The 17,632-nt window shown below is 40.7% G+C and overlaps 1 protein-coding gene across 1 annotated transcript in view; it reads right to left on the bottom strand.

Moving 5' to 3' along the window:
- Positions 1-7,804, bottom strand: part of Pdzrn4 (PDZ domain containing ring finger 4) — a 362,449-nt gene extending 354,645 nt beyond the window's left edge. Inside the window, exons 1-3 of the mRNA XM_048444799.3 lie at positions 7,181-7,804; positions 4,729-4,815; positions 2,741-2,848 (exon numbers count right to left, since the gene is read on the bottom strand). Coding sequence (XP_048300756.3) covers positions 2,741-2,848; positions 4,729-4,815; positions 7,181-7,765 — 780 coding nt within the window. The 5' untranslated portion in view covers positions 7,766-7,804. The remainder of the gene's footprint in view (positions 1-2,740; positions 2,849-4,728; positions 4,816-7,180) is intronic.
- Between the last annotated feature and the right edge of the window lie 9,828 nt (positions 7,805-17,632).

Raw genomic sequence — 17,632 nt, 5'->3', positions numbered from 1 at the left:
CTATCCAACTCTGCACATTTTTAATGAATATAGTTTGTCAATTTCCTACTAGATATACACTTAATATTGAGTAGTAGCTCTGACATAGGAATTAAATGATTGACAGACATCAACTGTGTCTAACTCTTATGGGCACGTGAGAATTGTCCTTTACACCTGTGTTTCTAAGATTGCTGGAATATATACGAACGTTTTCCGAGCATCTGTCCCAGGAGCCAACAGAACACTAAGCGAGTGGCCAAGTGGTTTATTTCTAGTCATCTTCCCTCTAAAATAGTCATGTTAATAACAAGATAATTCCAAAAATACTAAAATCATTTTACTCAGTTATTGATAACAAATGTGGTCTCATAAATCTATTATAGAAGCAGAATATAACTGATATAAGTAAATAAATAGATCTATTCATTGCCATGGAAAAAGAAATATATATATATATATATACATATCTATACACACATATCGTCTATCTATATATAATTTTTTCATTTTCTGGGTGAAATTTATTCAAGTTTATATCCTTATGACAAGTTTTGAGTTCTTCCTATTGCTTGTTAATTTATAAATCAGGGTGATAATAATATCACAGCTCATCAAAGATTTCAATCAGCTCTCCATCAATAGATCAGTTTTGCTTTTTATCTTAATAGAGTTTAAATAAGATTAACTTGACAAATATTAGTAATGGCATTAGATGGATTGCTAGATGAACTTGTTATGAAGCATAGATTTTTTTAAAAGTAAAATTACCTTTTCTCATAAGTAAACCAATTTTGTACATTTGACTTTATTCTAGCTTTGAGGCTGTGGATGGAACCCCTGGCCTGGAGCATACAAGGCAAACATGATACCATGTAGCCACGCTTCCAGCCCTAAATGAATGGGTGTTTTAAAAAGCATTATAATAGGTGCAAAGATGACTAAGAGACTAAGACACTGGCTGCTTTTCCAGAGGTCCTAAGTTTAACTTTCAGCACCCACATAGTGTTTTACAACCATCTATAATGAGATCTGGTGCCCTTCTCTGGTGTGCAGACATATATGCAGGCAGAATACTCTGTACATAATAAATAAATCTTTTTAAAAAGTGTTATACGCCAATAGAGAAAATTCTTCATTTTTAAAAAAGGCGTATTTTATTATTATTGTTGTTCATTTGTGTGTGAATATATGTCCCGTGTGGTAGGGGGATGCCACAGAGAACAGAGGGGTCAGACCCTCCTGGATCTGTAGTCACAAGCAGTTGTGAGCCACCTGATATGGGTGCTGGGAACAGAACTCAAGTCAGGTGTAAGAAGAGTATTGCATCTTAATTGCTGAGTCCTCTCTCTAACTTTGCTACTTTCCTTTTTATTGCAACATTAACAAAACATAGGTAACATTGTCAAATATCTAGAGGAGTCCAAGTCCCCATTACTGATTTCTGTTATTGGGGTATGAGGATATTCGAACTTATCTATTTAGTGACACATTATTTGATCGAATAGTGTCAAATGTAGACTTTCATTATATTAGAATACTTATGAGATGCTATAGAAGATAAGAATTTTTGTTGTTCTTGTTTAAATGTGTTTACCCTTGGGGGGAAAACACGTTGCAGGCATGTGCAGAGGAGTGAAAATGAAATGTTCTGACTGCAGCCACTGCAACATATAAATGCTTGCTGCAGGTAACCTGAAGCACACTGGACAGCCTGCAGAAGGCTGTCTGTCCTCTCCTAGCTAAACAGCTAGAAGCAATCTGGAGACCTATTTAGTTAAACACACAGTTCCCACCCAAAGGCAACCCTCGACTCTTCAAGGGTCTAATAAGCTTTCTTCTAGACACCGTGGGTTTTTTTTTTTCTGTTCTTATTCTAGTTCAATGCATTCAAAACTCAACTTTGTTAGTATGCACACAATAAATGCAAATCTAAAATGCCTCACAATTTTAATAATGAAAAGTGGGATCCACCCGTCCAGAAATGTGGTGCTAGTGACTCTACAGAATAAACAGATTTATTTTCAAAATACGGAAGTGTCTAATAAACCTTCTTAATTTCTATTGATACCTTTATAAGGACATAGAAAATTAATTAGCCAGTAAAAATGACCTAATTGCTTTTGCTAACAACAACAAATAATATCTCCAGCTGTGTATGAACATCGAGAAAAGAGGGAGACAGAAGTAATTCCAGCTCTGTCATCACAATCCAGTTCCCAGCATGAGCTCCAAGCAAAACAACACAAGGGCATATGCAAATGCTTCCCACAGCTCCTCCCTGCAAGGGCAAGGCTGCTCCTTCACTTGCCTTGCTTTATCATCCTTTGGCATACTCTTGTCTTTTTTAAAGGCACCTTATAGGCAATCCCAGTGTTCACATGTACACAATGATCGCAAGCTTTAGAAGCATTTTTTTTCTCATCAAAACTGTTCCCGAGCACAGATCTGCTACCTTTTGAAATGTTATAAAAATGAATTCCATAAAAGTCAGTGAAGTCCCTTTGGCGTCAGTGGAGGGAAGGTATTAAAATACAGAAGCTCATTAATAAACCTGGAAACGTAAGGTATTTTGTGTTTTCATCCCCCAGGTAATAACTGATGAAGAATCATCACAGAGCTTTACATTTTTAGGAAGACACCAAACAGCAAAGTCTCCCCTGCAGTTAAATTGTGTTCCAATAAGGACATGGAGGTGAGCAATTTGTGTGTCACCTTTCAAAGTCTGAATCAGGGAGCATGCACCTGTTTGCGGCCTTACCTCAATGATTTTGTCATGAACCTCCAGGCCATCTGCTCTGTCTGCAGGTCCATTTTCTAAAATTTTTGAAACATAAATCCCTTCCGTAGATGATTGCTTCGGGTGATTCTGTAGAAAAAGTTGTTAGCAGAAAGAAACACATGAAACAAACTTTAAATTTTGTAGTGGATGATTTTTTTTTTCATACTGTAACAGTGGCAATTCTGCTCAAACATGCAACTCTCTTAGCTGGGAATTTGGCACAGAATTAACTCGCTTAATGCCAGCTCGTCATTAATCAACATGACAGCTATAATGAACAAGTCCAGCATCTCTGACAAGATCATCTATTTACTTTACAGTTTGAATTCACACGAAAAGCTCCAGAGAAGGACACATACAAGGTGAGATCAGCAGTGTTACTGTTAAAACCTCTCACCTATAAAGTGATATGGGAGATAGAAAAAGACAGAAGTATAGGAGAAAGAAATCAAATTTACCCTCTAGTCCATAAAGCTTAAATGCAGCCGTAGCCCTAAAAACATACTGTAGCTTCCAGTTTGAAAAAAAAATTGAAATCATAGCTCTGACTACCTAGGAGACAGCATGATTTCATATCTAAAATATCAAAATATCAACTCCACATGGCTAAGAGGCCCATTCAAATCGGATCATTACATGGTTCCAGGTGCAAGTTTCACAGCAAATAGGTGAACCTCAGATATCCAGTCTTTGACAATGCACAGCATTTTAGCCAATTATAAGAAACCAATGATCCTGTGAGACCTACTTAGGAAGATGTCTGTCATCATATAACAACAGGTTATGCGTTCTTAAGTGTCAGTTGATTTTATGGCAGGATAAATAGAATTAACCCGAAACCTTCCCTTTAGTTAGCCTGCTTCAACCAGAACAGGAAGTCCTTCTATAAAATGCTCATTGTCAAATTTCCAACTGGAAATTTCCACCAACAGAAGGGAGAATGAAAATAATATGAAAAAACGCCTGTGGTTTTTAATAACAGCATTTATTAAAAGAGCTGAAAGGACCATTTCAGCAGAGAAACAGAACAGTGGCCTTTAATTGCTGGGTTTGCTAGTTGCATAGAAGACGCAGGATGGCATAGGTCACTGCCATCCTAAATCCAGCTTAGAGCAGGACAAAAGGTCCTACGACATGTGAGTCCTTGAACAGCAGATGGCAGATGAGACAGGCGTGTTTCAGAGCAGTTAACCAGAGAGTTAGATTAGGTGATCTTCTTTATTAAATTTCACTGTCTTTATCCAGTTACGCTCAAAATTAAGGCAGTGTACGATTGCAGGATGTCAAAGGATTTTGTAACTACAGTATGTAAATTCTGAATATGTACTCTGAGAACAAGTAAGTAGGTAAGTATAATAAGCAAGTAGAGATTATTCATTCATTTAAATAAGGAGTTGATTTGGGAAACCAAAAAAAAATGTATTACATCAACTCTTTTTAGTATGAAGTTGCTTAAGAAATTTCAGGAGGGAGGAGGAGGGGAAGAAGAAAACACACACTCACAAATACACACACACACACACACCTCACTTTTATCTTACTTAAACTCATTTCAACTCTGAATTCAATATACACTGTTAGCTTTTCCAGCCCTGTCTGCTTCTAAAGACTAAGCTGTTGAGAGCAGGAAGTATGTGCAGACAAGATACAACTTTGTGTTACATCGCCTACCCAGGTACTCTGCCATTGGTTCAAGAACTCTGCCCATGGTGCTATCCCAGAAAGATGAATGAAATGGAAACCACACTCTTTCCTTTATGACTGTGTCTAAGAGAATCAAGTTGGTCAACTGCGGGTGATCTAGTGTTGCTGTCAAATTCTCTCATAATGAAAACTGAGTGTGGACGAGAAGCTCCACATTAAGAATCTTGTATTTGGGGACAAGCATCCCGTAAGGGTGACATCACGTGTGTTCCCGACCCATCGCTCACTGCACACACAGAATGCTGTACTAGAAGAGGAGTCACCTGATTCCGCCTGCCTCCTATTATGTTGAATCCCAAAGCTTCATCTTCTCTTTCTAACACAACAGTGAGTGACTTCTGGTCTCCACCCTACGTGAAAAAGGGGAAAAGTGAATAATTAAAAAAAAAAAAATACAAGAGAAGATTAACCACTACAGTGGCCTTTTACCGTAAATAGAAAGCGTTTTAAGAATGGTTGACTCCAACGAACTTTCTCCCCAACACAGAAAGCATGTCTTTGACGGAAACTACTGTGCGCCTGAGGAGAAAAGGATTTTCCCATTGACTACATGGATTTGCATTCCACCCGGGCAGCGTCTCACCTGACTTCCCCTTAACCGCAAACAGATTTTTGGGCTCCACCTGCAAGGCTCCTGATTTTTATCTTTGTGTGACAGAAAAGCAAAATAAACTGTCAGCGGATCTGAGAGCCATTTTTGTGTGAATGTTCACTGTGGAAGTGTGGAGCTAGTTATAAAGGTCTCCTCGGCACAAACAGTCAGGCTGCCCCGAACGCAGGATCTACTAGTGGAAGGCAGCTGTCTGGATTTTAAATAATACGGGTTTGTCACCATTCTTGCAGAATAAAAATAAAAAGGGATTTTCGCTAGGCAGAGCGCTGTGTCTTTCTTTCTGGATGGTCCAATAGTATTCAAACAAATATAAATTATATCTGCCACTTGTTTGTTAGCAAAGACCCATTTCAACAGTCCCGGATGTAGTTGGATAAGCTAAGCAGTAATTACCACTACAAACATTTACTTCTCCGAGGAACTGAAATACCTGGAATTATGTCTGACACTGAGGGATGAAACCTCAGTCCATCCCCACAGCAACCTCAGTCCCCAACACACACCACCCCAGCAGTTTTCCCAGAGCCCACAGCAGCCCCTACAGGCAGGTGGAAAACAATTTGGAGACGCGCCGCCCACTGGCAGCCTTTGAAAAAACAGTCCAGAAAATACAGCGTGGAGCGGTGGTTCTCAACCTGTGGGCCGCGGGTCACGTATCAGATATCCTGCATAACAGATGTTTACATTACGATTCATAACAGTAGCAAAATTAGAGTTATGAAGTAGCAACTCTGTGTGTGTGTGTGTGTGTGTGTGTGTGTGTGTGTGTGTGTGTGTGTGTGTGTTGTGTGTATTTGGTTGGGGTCATCGCAACACGAGGACCTGTATTAGATAAGTGCAGCATTAGGAAGGTGGAGAACCGCTGGCAGAGAACCACAGCTTGACGGATGCTGAACGTTTTTAGCCCATAGTTCTAACCCTTGTTCCTTCCCATCAACGTTGAAACCTGAACTGGGGGTGCAAATGGACTCTGTGTGCTTTTCTCTTGGTCATCTATCTGAAGATTAGCCCATACACACGCAGACTAGGGAACTCATGTAGCATCCAGACGTTTTTATTTTTATTCTCTCCTTTAACTAGGTGCTCATGGAGTTCTGTTATGAAAGGGTGCTTTCAAACAAGTATAATCTGTGTGCTGGGCACAGCCGTCTTCTTACATGCTCCCCCATCAGAGGGACTTATCTAATATTGACTGTGTTTTTCAGGCTAGGGGTAGGAAGGTCAAAACCGAGGGCCAGAACTGGAGTCATAAGTAAGCAGCCAGTCCCCTACAGGAAGCCCTCTGTTCTCCTCCCCAGGGAGAGCAGAAAAATGGAAACAGCTCTTTGAAAGAGGGTGCAAGTGAAATCCCTGCTTGCTATGCCAGCGACCAGTCAAATCAGACACCTGTGCGAATGTAGCAAGAACAAGCTATAGCTGATGAACAGGTCCCTTCACCCCGGGCTGCTGCAGCACGCAGGGCAGGATCAGCCGCTTCTGCGAAGTAGGAAAGGTTGTTGCTGTTTGGCACGCAAGGGTCTGACCACAGGCAAATATTCTTGTCCTGAGACTAGTCCCCTGGTCATACATTATGCACACTCACCACTAATAGGGACATGCGAGGTCGGGAGGGAGGAAGGAATTATGAGGTAAAATCAGGGATGTAAAGAAATCTCACCCTGGTTCCACCACCACCATCCGTCGAGGTCCCTGGACTGAGGAAAGGCTAGTTAAAACAAACGATAGGCGTACTTTGGCAGGGAAAATAAGTCATTTGACAGTTCATTGGTTTACTTATGGAATTTGCTGCAGGCACAGGCCAAGGATACAAAAGATGGGCAGAGATGAGGGGCAGGAAAATGGAAGATGGGGAACACGAATGTGGATGGGAGAAGACGTTTGCCAATGCTTCTTTTCTAGGAGAGAATTGAGTTGGACTCCCTTAACCCTAAGCAATGTCTCTGGGCAGAGGTGCTGATGAGGCTAGCTGAGCATAATCAGGGAGATGCCTCATGCGGCGCTGGGATAAAGGATGGCACCTCCGGAAGGAATCCTCACCGCTAGGGAATAACTCCCTCGTTCCACCCCAGTCACGCTTGGGGGCCCAATCCCTCTTTGCTTACCCGGCGGCGGCCTCCTGTGTCCCGGACCAAGTTGCGTGTGTGCGCCATGTACCGGGCCAACTTCTGGTACCTGCGCTGCAACAAGCCGAGCTGCGTTCGCAGCGTCTTCCCCAAGCGCCTGCAGGGGGCAACCCGAGGCCGATCCCGGGACCCCGGGGGCCCCTCACGCTTGTCTCCACTTGGGAGGGTCGTGATTTCCTGGTGCCTTTCCTCCTCGCCGCCTCCGCAGCCGCCTGGGCAGTGGCGGCTGCAGCCGCTGGCAGGGCCGAAGGCGCAGCTCTGGACGTGAGCCGCCAGCTCCCGTAGGCGCACGGTGTGGCCGCAGCCCCGCGCACGGTAGTCGCACTGCACTCGCAGCTGCTGGACCAGGCTGCGCAGCGGCAGCACCCGGTAGAGCTCGCCTGGCTCCAGCGGCTGGCACTCCAGCGGGCACCGGCGCCTCCGCGCCGCCCAGGGCAGCAGGCAGCTGGCGCAGAAAACGTGCCCGCAAGGCGTGCACGCGGGCTCCTCCAACACCTGGCTGCACAGCTGGCAATGGAAAGCCGGGTCCACGGCTTCCGCGAAGCGCTCTAAAGCAAAGCCCATGATAACGGTGGGGAGGAGAAGATCCAAAAGGGATGTCCGTTTCTTCTCAGCACCCCCAGGCAGCGCCAGGGGTAGCGGTCTCACAGCCGCTGAACTCTGTGGGGAGGTGTGTGTGATCTCAGAGTAAGTTTGAATTGGCGTTTCCAAGTTTTGGCTAGCTTCTCTGACCTCCACATTGACACTAATGGAAGCCACCTGGGTGAATCCTACCCTACCCCACTCCAGTCTTTGTGGCTTTGCAATGCGAGGTTTTTCAAGTCTATCCTTGAGAAGGAGGCGAGCATACAGTGGTCTTTGGGTCAGCTTTATTTTCCCCCTGAGCAAAGAACTTCAAGTACTCTGGAGTGTTCTGCCTGGGCAGAGCTGGTCATCTGCTTAGTACTGATATGAAGAACTTTGAAACTTCCCAGAGATGAAATAGTCCAGAATTAGGATCATTGTGTCAAGTAGATCCTCAATAAAACAATGTTTGAAATACATATACTTTTGTTTGTTTGTTTGTTTTCAAACGAGCTAAGTAAAAAAATCACCAGCTAAGAACTGTGACCCCAAATCAACTTCACGTTTCAAGAAGATCATTTAGGGCTTCCCAGAGCCAGAGCTTTCAAATCAAGATACAGAAGTCAGGGGAATGTAGAGAAGAGTAATCTTGGAGCGTGTGACAAGGATTGGGGTCCTCAAGACACCTTATTCTTGGTGGGGAGAAAACAGTGAACAGTCATACAGAACTCCTGCCGAGTGAAGAGACCCAAGTTTCATGGCTGCAGCTTCCCCCCAACTTCATTTGCCACACTATTTTCTACTTTTGGGTGCATATTAGTACTGGGACCAGGGTATGCCCTTCTGGTTCCTTGAAGCAAAATCAAAAGGTAATAATCATGAATAAAATATCAGAATAACGTAAAAACAAAACCTGAGCAAAGCCTCTCCACTCAACCAGAACAGAAGGAGCACATAAGCCTTTATTCAACCTGAAAATGTACTTCTCTAGGTGACAGTCAAAAGAAACAACAGATTCACTCAATACCATGGCATGGACCCAAATACCTGTAAGGAGACCACACTGGTTGTGTATTTTTCATCTTAGTGACTGGGTTTTAATGTCACCATTGACCCATCTATTCTCATGAAAAGAATGTCAGTTGGCCCTTCTACTGAACCTGCTCTTGAACAGCAATGAGAGTGGGCCGGGCCTGGCTGGTTCTTGTGTGGAGAGACAGGCTTCCAACTCAGGTTAGAGTAAATCCTGCTTCCAAAGAGCAGTAGGGAATCTGGGAATCATAAGTTACTGTGTCAGACCTAGAACGCCTAACATCTAAGGACATTATCCTAAGGCAGATAAGTGAAGCCTGCAGATGAAATGGGAAACAGCTTTTCCCCACTTCGAACCTAGAAAATGTTTTGCCAAGCCAACTAATTTTTAAAATTTGTTTTGTGGGCTACATAGGCTTATGCCAACTTAATACTAAGCTAGAGTTATCTGAAAGGAGGGAAATTAAATTAAGAAAAATGCCTCCATAAGATCCATTTGTAAGGCATTTTTTAAATTATTGATTGATTGCAGATAGCCTAGCTCATTGTGGTTGGTGCCATTCATGGGCGGGTGGTCCTGAATTCTATAAGGAATTAAGGCATTCTATAAGGTTGAGCAAGGCAGTAAACAGCACCCTCCATGGCCTCTGCATCAGCTCCTGTCTCCAGGTTCCTGCCCTGTTTGAGTTCCTGTCCTTATACTTCCACATTGCGGTTCATCATAGATGGCAGTAAGGCAAATAAACCTTTTCTTCTCCAGCTTGCATTTTGGTCATGGTGTTTCCTTGCAGCAACAGCAACCCTAACTAAGATATCCTGTTTTTCCTTTTGTCTTATATGTTTGATTATGATCTATGCAGTCAATAAGCTTGAGAAACTATTTCAAATAATAATTTAAATAAATAAATCATTTATTTAATATCTGATTATAACACTGCTTAGTAATTTTAAAATAGCAATATTTTTTAAATTACCCATAGAAATTTCACTGAAAGAACATTTAATTTTTAAATTTTATTTTCTCTGATTCTCTGGTTTTATTTTATATCAGAAGTATTTCTATCATCTTTGGCATTTCTTAAAGTGATCTAAATTGATAACTTTATAAAATTACTCTAACAATCGAGGCAAAGTATTCTGATATGTTAGGCCTATACAGTTTCTACGTCATACATTTATCTGTATTATTGAATTTGCCGTGTATGTATATTCTTTTCTTGGTCATTTTGTGTCACAACCAAAGGTCTGAGTTTTTCTTTGAAGTATAATTGAATGTGTTCACAAAGCTTGTGATCATGAGAAGGTCACCTCGACCCAGAGGAGAGCTATGTCTCTTCGAGAAAGTAGCAATGTTGTGATGCCGAGGCAGCTGAGAGTTTCTTTCTGAACTATTTGATCAGAGGTACGATTCGGGTATATGATTTACTCTTGGAAAAATTTAGAAGCATTTAAAGCCAGAAAATGCAGAGCATTCTCAGCCGTTACACTCCCTGCCCACTGACATGCAACCCATTCGCGGTCCTTTGCTATTACCTTGGTTTTCTGCTCTTTGGCAAAATGAAGACATAGGTGAACATCATGACAGTACGAATGCTATTGTTTAGGGAAATGAAGTGATCTGAGCAAAAGTATCCCACATCCCAAAAAGAATAAAAGGTTTGCAACAACTGTTTAGTCCCTATGAAGATTAGTAATCAAACAAAGCTAAGTAAGTAATTGGAAGGAAATCTAATTAAAGGTGAGTAATTAAATTTAAAAGTGTAGCAACTGCTCTTGGTGTCCTCCCAGCTTAGCTCCTTTCTTCAACCCCTCATAGCCCTCCTTTCTAGCCCATCCTGATTCCTTTATGTCAGTCATTGATAGCTAGAAACCCCTGCTACCTAGAGACCCCAGTGGACAACACTGGGCTGCAGGTCGGTGATTCTCATAATTGCTCCTGTCCACCATCAGCCTTTCCTCAGTCTTACTTTCAGTTCTGTAGCAGCCTGCTTGCAGGTGCCCTTTCTCTCACTGTACATCCATTCCCCTGAAGACACCAACTCCTACTTGGGACCCAGCTTAGCCCTTCCTTGCAGAACCTCTCAGCATTCCCTCTTTGCTCATCTCCATTCCTCTGTGTCAGCCGTCTATACCCAGCAACAATTTCCCCAGGTCCCTGGTGGCCACCCCAGGCTGGGACTCAGGTAGATGATCCTCACTACCCTTCCTCTCCATCCATAATGATCTTTCCTGCTTCACCCTCAGCCCCTTTGGAGCCTGCTCATGGGTGCACCTCCTCCCACCTCACGTCCAGCCATTGGAAACTGTGATGCTAGGTGTAGACCCAGGATTACCAGAGGCCTGTCATCCTGTGTCTCCAGACATTTTTTTCTTTTCTTTTTTTGTCTTCCTGCTGCATTCTTGCAGAAACTCTCCTCCTGCCATGGTTCCAACTTCCCAAGGAACCATGCTTTGGCCTAGACAGGATTACCCTAGGTCTTTCCCACAGCCCACCCCAGTCTTCCCTTCTACTCCTCCCAGGCACTCACTGCCTGGAAGAAACTCTCTACCAAGGAAATCTGAGCCTCCACGCTTTCCTAAGATCCGGACAGGGCAGCAGAAAGGAGGGAACAGAACAGCAAATCAACAAAGACAAAAACAAATAATCAATACCTCAATCACCCTAAATCCAGATGCCTAGACGCCAGGGCAAAAACACAGACTTGAGTGCTCAAGACAGTGTATCTCCTCCAGAATGCAGTAACCCTATTACAATGAATCCTGGAAATGCAATATAGATGAATCACAAGACAATACATTCAGAGTAGCCTTTATGAAGATGTTAGTGGTCTTTAGAGAAGATATCAATACATCTATTAATAAATTCTATTAAAATACAAGCAGAAGAAGGAAATGAAAATAATTCAAGGCATGAAAGTGGAAATAAAATCAATAAAGAAGACCCAGACTAAGTGAGAACTGGAAATGAATAATTTAGGAACTTAAACAGGAGCCTCAGAGGCTCACTCACCAGCAGAAAACAAGAGATGGAAGAGAGGCTACGAGACAAGAGAGAAGAAATGGATGCCCCAATCAAAGAAAACGTTAAATCTAAAAACACCCAGACACAAAATATACAGGGAACCCGGGACACCACAAAAAGGCCTAATCTAAGAAGAACAGGAATAGAGGAAGGAGAAAAAAATCTGGCCAAAGGCAGAGAAAATATTTTCAACAAAACTATAAACAGAAATTTCACCAACATAAAGAAGAAGGTACCTATTAAGGTAGAAGAAATATACAGAACACCAAATAGACTGGACCAAAAGGGAAATTCTTTATGACACATAATCAAAATGGTAAACATATCGAATAAAAAAGAATATTGAAAGCTACAAGGGAAAGATACCAAATTAACACATAAAGGTAGACTTAGTAGAATAACACCTAGCTTTTCAACGAGGACGGTACAAGCCAGAGCAGCCTAGGCAAATGTTCTATAAACTATGAGACCACAGATATCACTCTAGAAAAACTTTCAATCACAATAGATGGAAAAGACATTTCTAAATCAAGGTCAGATAAGCAATTTAAACAAATCTATAACTTCCTAGTAAAACAGAAGCAGCAAATTAAAGTCTCCCAACCAAAAAAGCCCAGGGCTAAATGGCTTTAGAACAGAATTCTACCAGACTTTCAAAGAAAAATTAATCCCAATACTCCTCAAATTATTGCACAAAATAAAAACAGAAGAAACATTGCTCAATTTCTTTTTATGAAGCCATAGTTACCCTGATATTTAGACCACATAAAGACTCAATGAAGAAAGAGAATTACAGACCAAGTTATTTTATGACTATAGATGCAAAATTTTAAATAAAATACTTGCCAACTGAATTCAACAACACATAAAAAAAATATAATCCATCATGATTAAGTAGGCTTTGTACCAGAGAGGCAGGGATGTTTCAACATACATAAACCAATAAAGGTAATCCACCATATAAATAGATGAAAAGACAAAAAACACACAGTTATCTCATTAGATGCAGCAAAGGTGTTGGGGAAAATGAAACATCCTTTCATGATAAAAGTACTGGAGAGATTAGAGATATGATGGACATAACATAATAAAGTCAATTTACAGCCAGTCCATAGCCAACATCAACCTAAATCGAGAAAAACTCAATACATTTCCACTAAAATTAGTAATAAAACAAAGCTTTTTGTTTTTTAATCTATCAATATTTATTCAATATAATACTTTAACTCTTGGCTGAGGACACTGGCGTTTTACAAAGATGTCAATAACACACATTAGAGAAAAGGCAATCTTCAACAAACAGAACTGGGTAGAGTGATTGGCTACATGTAGAAGATCTATACTTATCACCTTGCATAACTCAACTCCAAATGGATCAGGGACCTAAACACAAGACCAGGTGTCCTGAATCTGATGGAAGAGAAGCTGGGAATAGTCTTTAATATATTAACACAAGAAAAGAATTCTAAACAGAATAACAACACAGGAGTAAGAACATAGAGAATAGTAAGTGCAACCTTGTGAACCCGAAATGTCTTTGTCTGGCAAAAAGCATCCTAATTAGGTAAAGTGGTAGGCTACACAACAGGAAAATATCCTTATCAATTATACAATTGATAGAGTGCTACTAACATGTAAAATACATAAAGGTCTCAATAAAAGTGGATATCAAGAAAGCAAATAATCCAATCAGACCTGATCAGACAGTTCTCAATGGGTGAAACACAAGCGGCTAAGAAACACTTAAAGAAATGTTCACCATCCTGAGTCATCATAGAAATGCAAATCTAGACTACGTTGTGATTTCATCTCACGTGAGTCAGAATGGCCGAGAGCAATGAAGCAAGTGGCAGCTTATGCTATTAGGGGTATTGGGAAAGGAGAACACTTACTCATTGTTGGTGGAGTACAAACTTGTACAGCCACTATGTAAATCAGTGTGGTGGTTCCTAAAGGAAGCTGGGAATAAAACCACCTCAATATCCAGCTATACCCTGCTTGGGCATATACCTGAAGATCTCTACTATTGCAGAGATACTTGCTCAACTATGTTCATTGCTTCTCGACTCATAGTATCCAAAAATTGGACAGCCTAAATGTCCATCAACTAATGAATGGGTAGTGAAAATGTGGCACATGTTAATTAACTTAGATGGATGGAGCTAGAAAAAAATTATTTCTGAGAGAGCTAATCCATACCCAAAAGGACAAATATTCTATGTTTCCTTTATGTAGAGGTTAGCTTTCAAGTCTTTGATAGGTGTGTTGCAATCTGTATATCTATAGAGGTCAGACATTGAGTAAGGGACATTGAGGAGGGGAAGATATCCCAGTAAGAGGAACTAGAATACACAGTTATGAGGAGACAAGGAGGGAGACTAGTGTGGAGGGATTAAATGGAGAGTAGAATGGAAGAGGGGATAAGAGAGGGAAAATGGGGAGGAGAGACAACTAATATTAAGGATCATCTGAGGTGTCATACAAAAACCTATTACTTAGAAGTTTCCTAAATTATACATATATATGAAAAAAATAAATAGAGTTGTCAAATAAGGAGAAAGACAATACCCCAAGCCAGCACCTTTTTCCACAAAATCAAATGTTAGTACCAAGAATGAGCTCCTTCCAGTTGGGTCATTTGCCAAGGGCCTCAATGAAAACCCTACAAACATCTCAGCCTATTTCCAAGGCTGATGCTCTCCACAAAGTGATGTTAAAGTCCTATCGGTGAAGACAACATTTATGTATTTATATATTTCATTGAACCAGAAAAATCGAGCTGTTGCTTTTCTAGAGGCACCCCTACTAACTAGGGTTCATATTACTGGGATGTATTCCATACACTACCAGAGGTGGAAGGTAACCATTAGCCCAGCTATGAATCAGTCGTGTGATCTAAAATGATAACCTGCCTGCAAGATATTCTGTTTCAATGGGGCGCAAACATTTTGGGAGTAACCAACTGGTGCTTGATTGGATGTAAGGCCCATACCAAGAGATGAAATCCATGCCTGACACTAATTAGATGACCAAGTGCCTGAGACTAGATAACTCATGGTCCTACGGGAAAACCAAACACTATTGCTCTGCTAAAGAAATATCACAATAAATGACCAATAGTGACATCCTGCTATACCTATTGATGAGTGCATACTGCAGCTTCCTCCTGTATTAGGTAGGAACTAATTCAGAGACTTACAACTGGACAATTGTGAGAGATTTTGGACCATTTAGTCCTACATGGGATGTCTTCACCAGTGCCTCCCACCTTTTTTCAAGGCCCAGGGATCTATGAGAGACAGGAGGCAGAAAGACTATAAGAACTAGAAGGGGTGAATAACTCCAAGGAAACAATGCCTTCCAGATACAACAGTGCTATTGGACATATGAACTCATAGAGAGAGCGGCAGCATGTACAAGGCATTCACAGGTTTAATTAAATGTGGCCCCTGGGAGGAGAGGAGAAAGTGGTCAAGTGATTCCACCTTTAACCCAGAAATTATCTTTACTTGATATCTATAAGCAAGCAAAAAATTAGTTTTCTCCAGTGAAGTCTTACAAGGTATTTAAACTATTCTTGAGGGTAAGACACGTCCAGTGGTAGATGATCCCACAGAAACAAATTCAATGGTGTTTTGTATACCTTTTGTGTCATGTAGCATTGTTCGGGACATTTTTTCATCTTACTGGTATTTACCTGTAAATTATGGTTTCTGGTTTTGTGGTGTGTTTGTGTGTTTGTGTGTGTGTGTATTTTCTTTGCTTCTTTATTATTTTTTCCTGGGCTGTTGGTTTTATTTGTTTGCCTGTTTGCTTGGAGAGAGAGAGAGAGAAGAGAGAAGAGAGAAGAGAGAAGAGAGAAGAGAGAGAGAGAGAAAGAGAGAGAGAGAGAGAGAAAGAGAGAGAGGAGGTTGTTGAGTTGGAAGGTTCTGAAAGAAATTGGAGGAGGAGAGGAGCACATGATCAGAATATGTTGTATATAATTTTCTTCAATAAAAATATGGCAACTTTTAATTAGATTATAGACAGATTTTCTAAAGTTATTGAGACATTATTTAGAATAATTTAATCATTCTATTTAAGAAATGGCTGTTGTAAGAGATGGCTTATAAGGATGGGATGTAGGAAATCTTGTATTTAGTTAGTCATAGTTCATAGTATAATGTTATAGATATAGCCATTCAAAGAGAGGTATGGTAACAAGACTGACTTCAAGGACCAATATGAAAAAACTTTAATCTTATAATGCTATAGTTCCAGCTTTGCATTAGTCAGAAACATCATCTCAGTGACCACTTTGGAGAAACACTATCATTATCTCCATGCCTAGACCCAGTCTACAAAAATAGAAACTGGCAGAATTGAATCCCAACTCTTTAAATGTATCCCTGCAGGGTCTGAAGGTGGGTCTCAGTTGTTCAGTTGCTGCTTGGCATTAGTGAGGCCCTGAGCTGGATTGCTACACTGCAGGAGATGGGCGTGGTGGCTCATACTTCTGACCTCAGAACTCAGTTACTCTTTCTGGTGATCTACAACTACAAGAGTAAGCAAGCCATTGGCCTGAAAGCACTCTGTGAACAAGCAGAGATGGATGTTGACTGGAAGTACTAAATGCACTTTAGGGTTATAATATTTTGAATTTATGATGGGTTTTGTGACATATCCCCTAGGGAATTAAAGCAAATCTGAAGTAATTCGAATTTCATTGTTTAAAAGCCCTCTACTTTTGCTGCCCTTTCTTTGATAGGAGTCACATTTATTAGTATCTTATGAGAAACTGGATAAAACTGACCTTAATGATTTTTCTGTGTAATACCAACATGACTGTGTATTTTGGTCATTTTAATGCTGAGCCATGCCATACAGAGATTAATGAACCTTCCAGAAGGAAGACCTGGATATTTCAGCAACATTTTCTAAGTTTTACTCTTTCTTACTATTTATAATTCATCTTCTCCTTCCTATGTATGTCTCTCTTATGGTCCTCTTTGTTGCCTAGATGCTCTGGGGTTGTGAACTGTAGGCTGGGTTTGCTTTTTGTCTAAAAGTCACTTTTAAGTGAGTAGATAATATGTTTGTCTTGCTTTCTATGGAAACCCCAAAATGTGAGCTTATTTCCACCTTGTCTGAAGGTCAGAGGGTTTCAGCAGCTTATTGCCATTCCAGCTTGACCAAAGGACAGAGAGTTGGAACTTCTGTTCCTCTGGTCTCTCAATGCTATTGTCAATAGATGTGGTTAATATTCAGATTGTGTATTTCAGGAGTACAGAAGTAGATATGTTTCTACCCCAAACAAAAGTCTAAGGATCTTACTAAGTCCTACATTCTTAGGGAGATAATAATGGATTCCATCCAGGAAGTGATTTGCCTACACAAGGTTTTGGTTTAGGGTGTGAGCTTTACTTGTCTTGTTCTGAAAACAGAATGTTTGACTAAGAATGTGGCTAGCAACCTTCAACGGGTATGTTCATTTCCTTATATCATGTTAATGTAGTCTTTTGTCTTTTCCTTTTTTTGTATTGAGGCATAAAAATTTATGAAAAATTAAACATGGGCATTTTCAGTATTTACTGGAACTTCCTCCCAGAATTATCCTAAGTTTTTTGTTTTATCATTTTGCTTGCATCTTCATTCTCTTTACTATTTTTCTAATCCCCATGCCCCTACACTGGTAAGTGATATTTTTGTCAAAGTTGGTCTCTGACATCTTTCTGGGTTTTGGTTATCTCACTCAGTATGTTTTTTTCTAGATCCATTCATTTGACTGAAAATTTTAATGTCATTATTTTTTACAGCTGAGTAGTACTCTGTTG

This window comes from Myodes glareolus, chromosome 19 (assembly GCF_982192425.1).
Source record: "Myodes glareolus chromosome 19, mMyoGla1.1, whole genome shotgun sequence".
Classification (NCBI taxonomy): domain Eukaryota; kingdom Metazoa; phylum Chordata; class Mammalia; order Rodentia; family Cricetidae; genus Myodes; species Myodes glareolus.
Note: the sequence above shows the minus strand (reverse complement) of the source record. Positions and strands in the feature narration are given on the sequence as shown.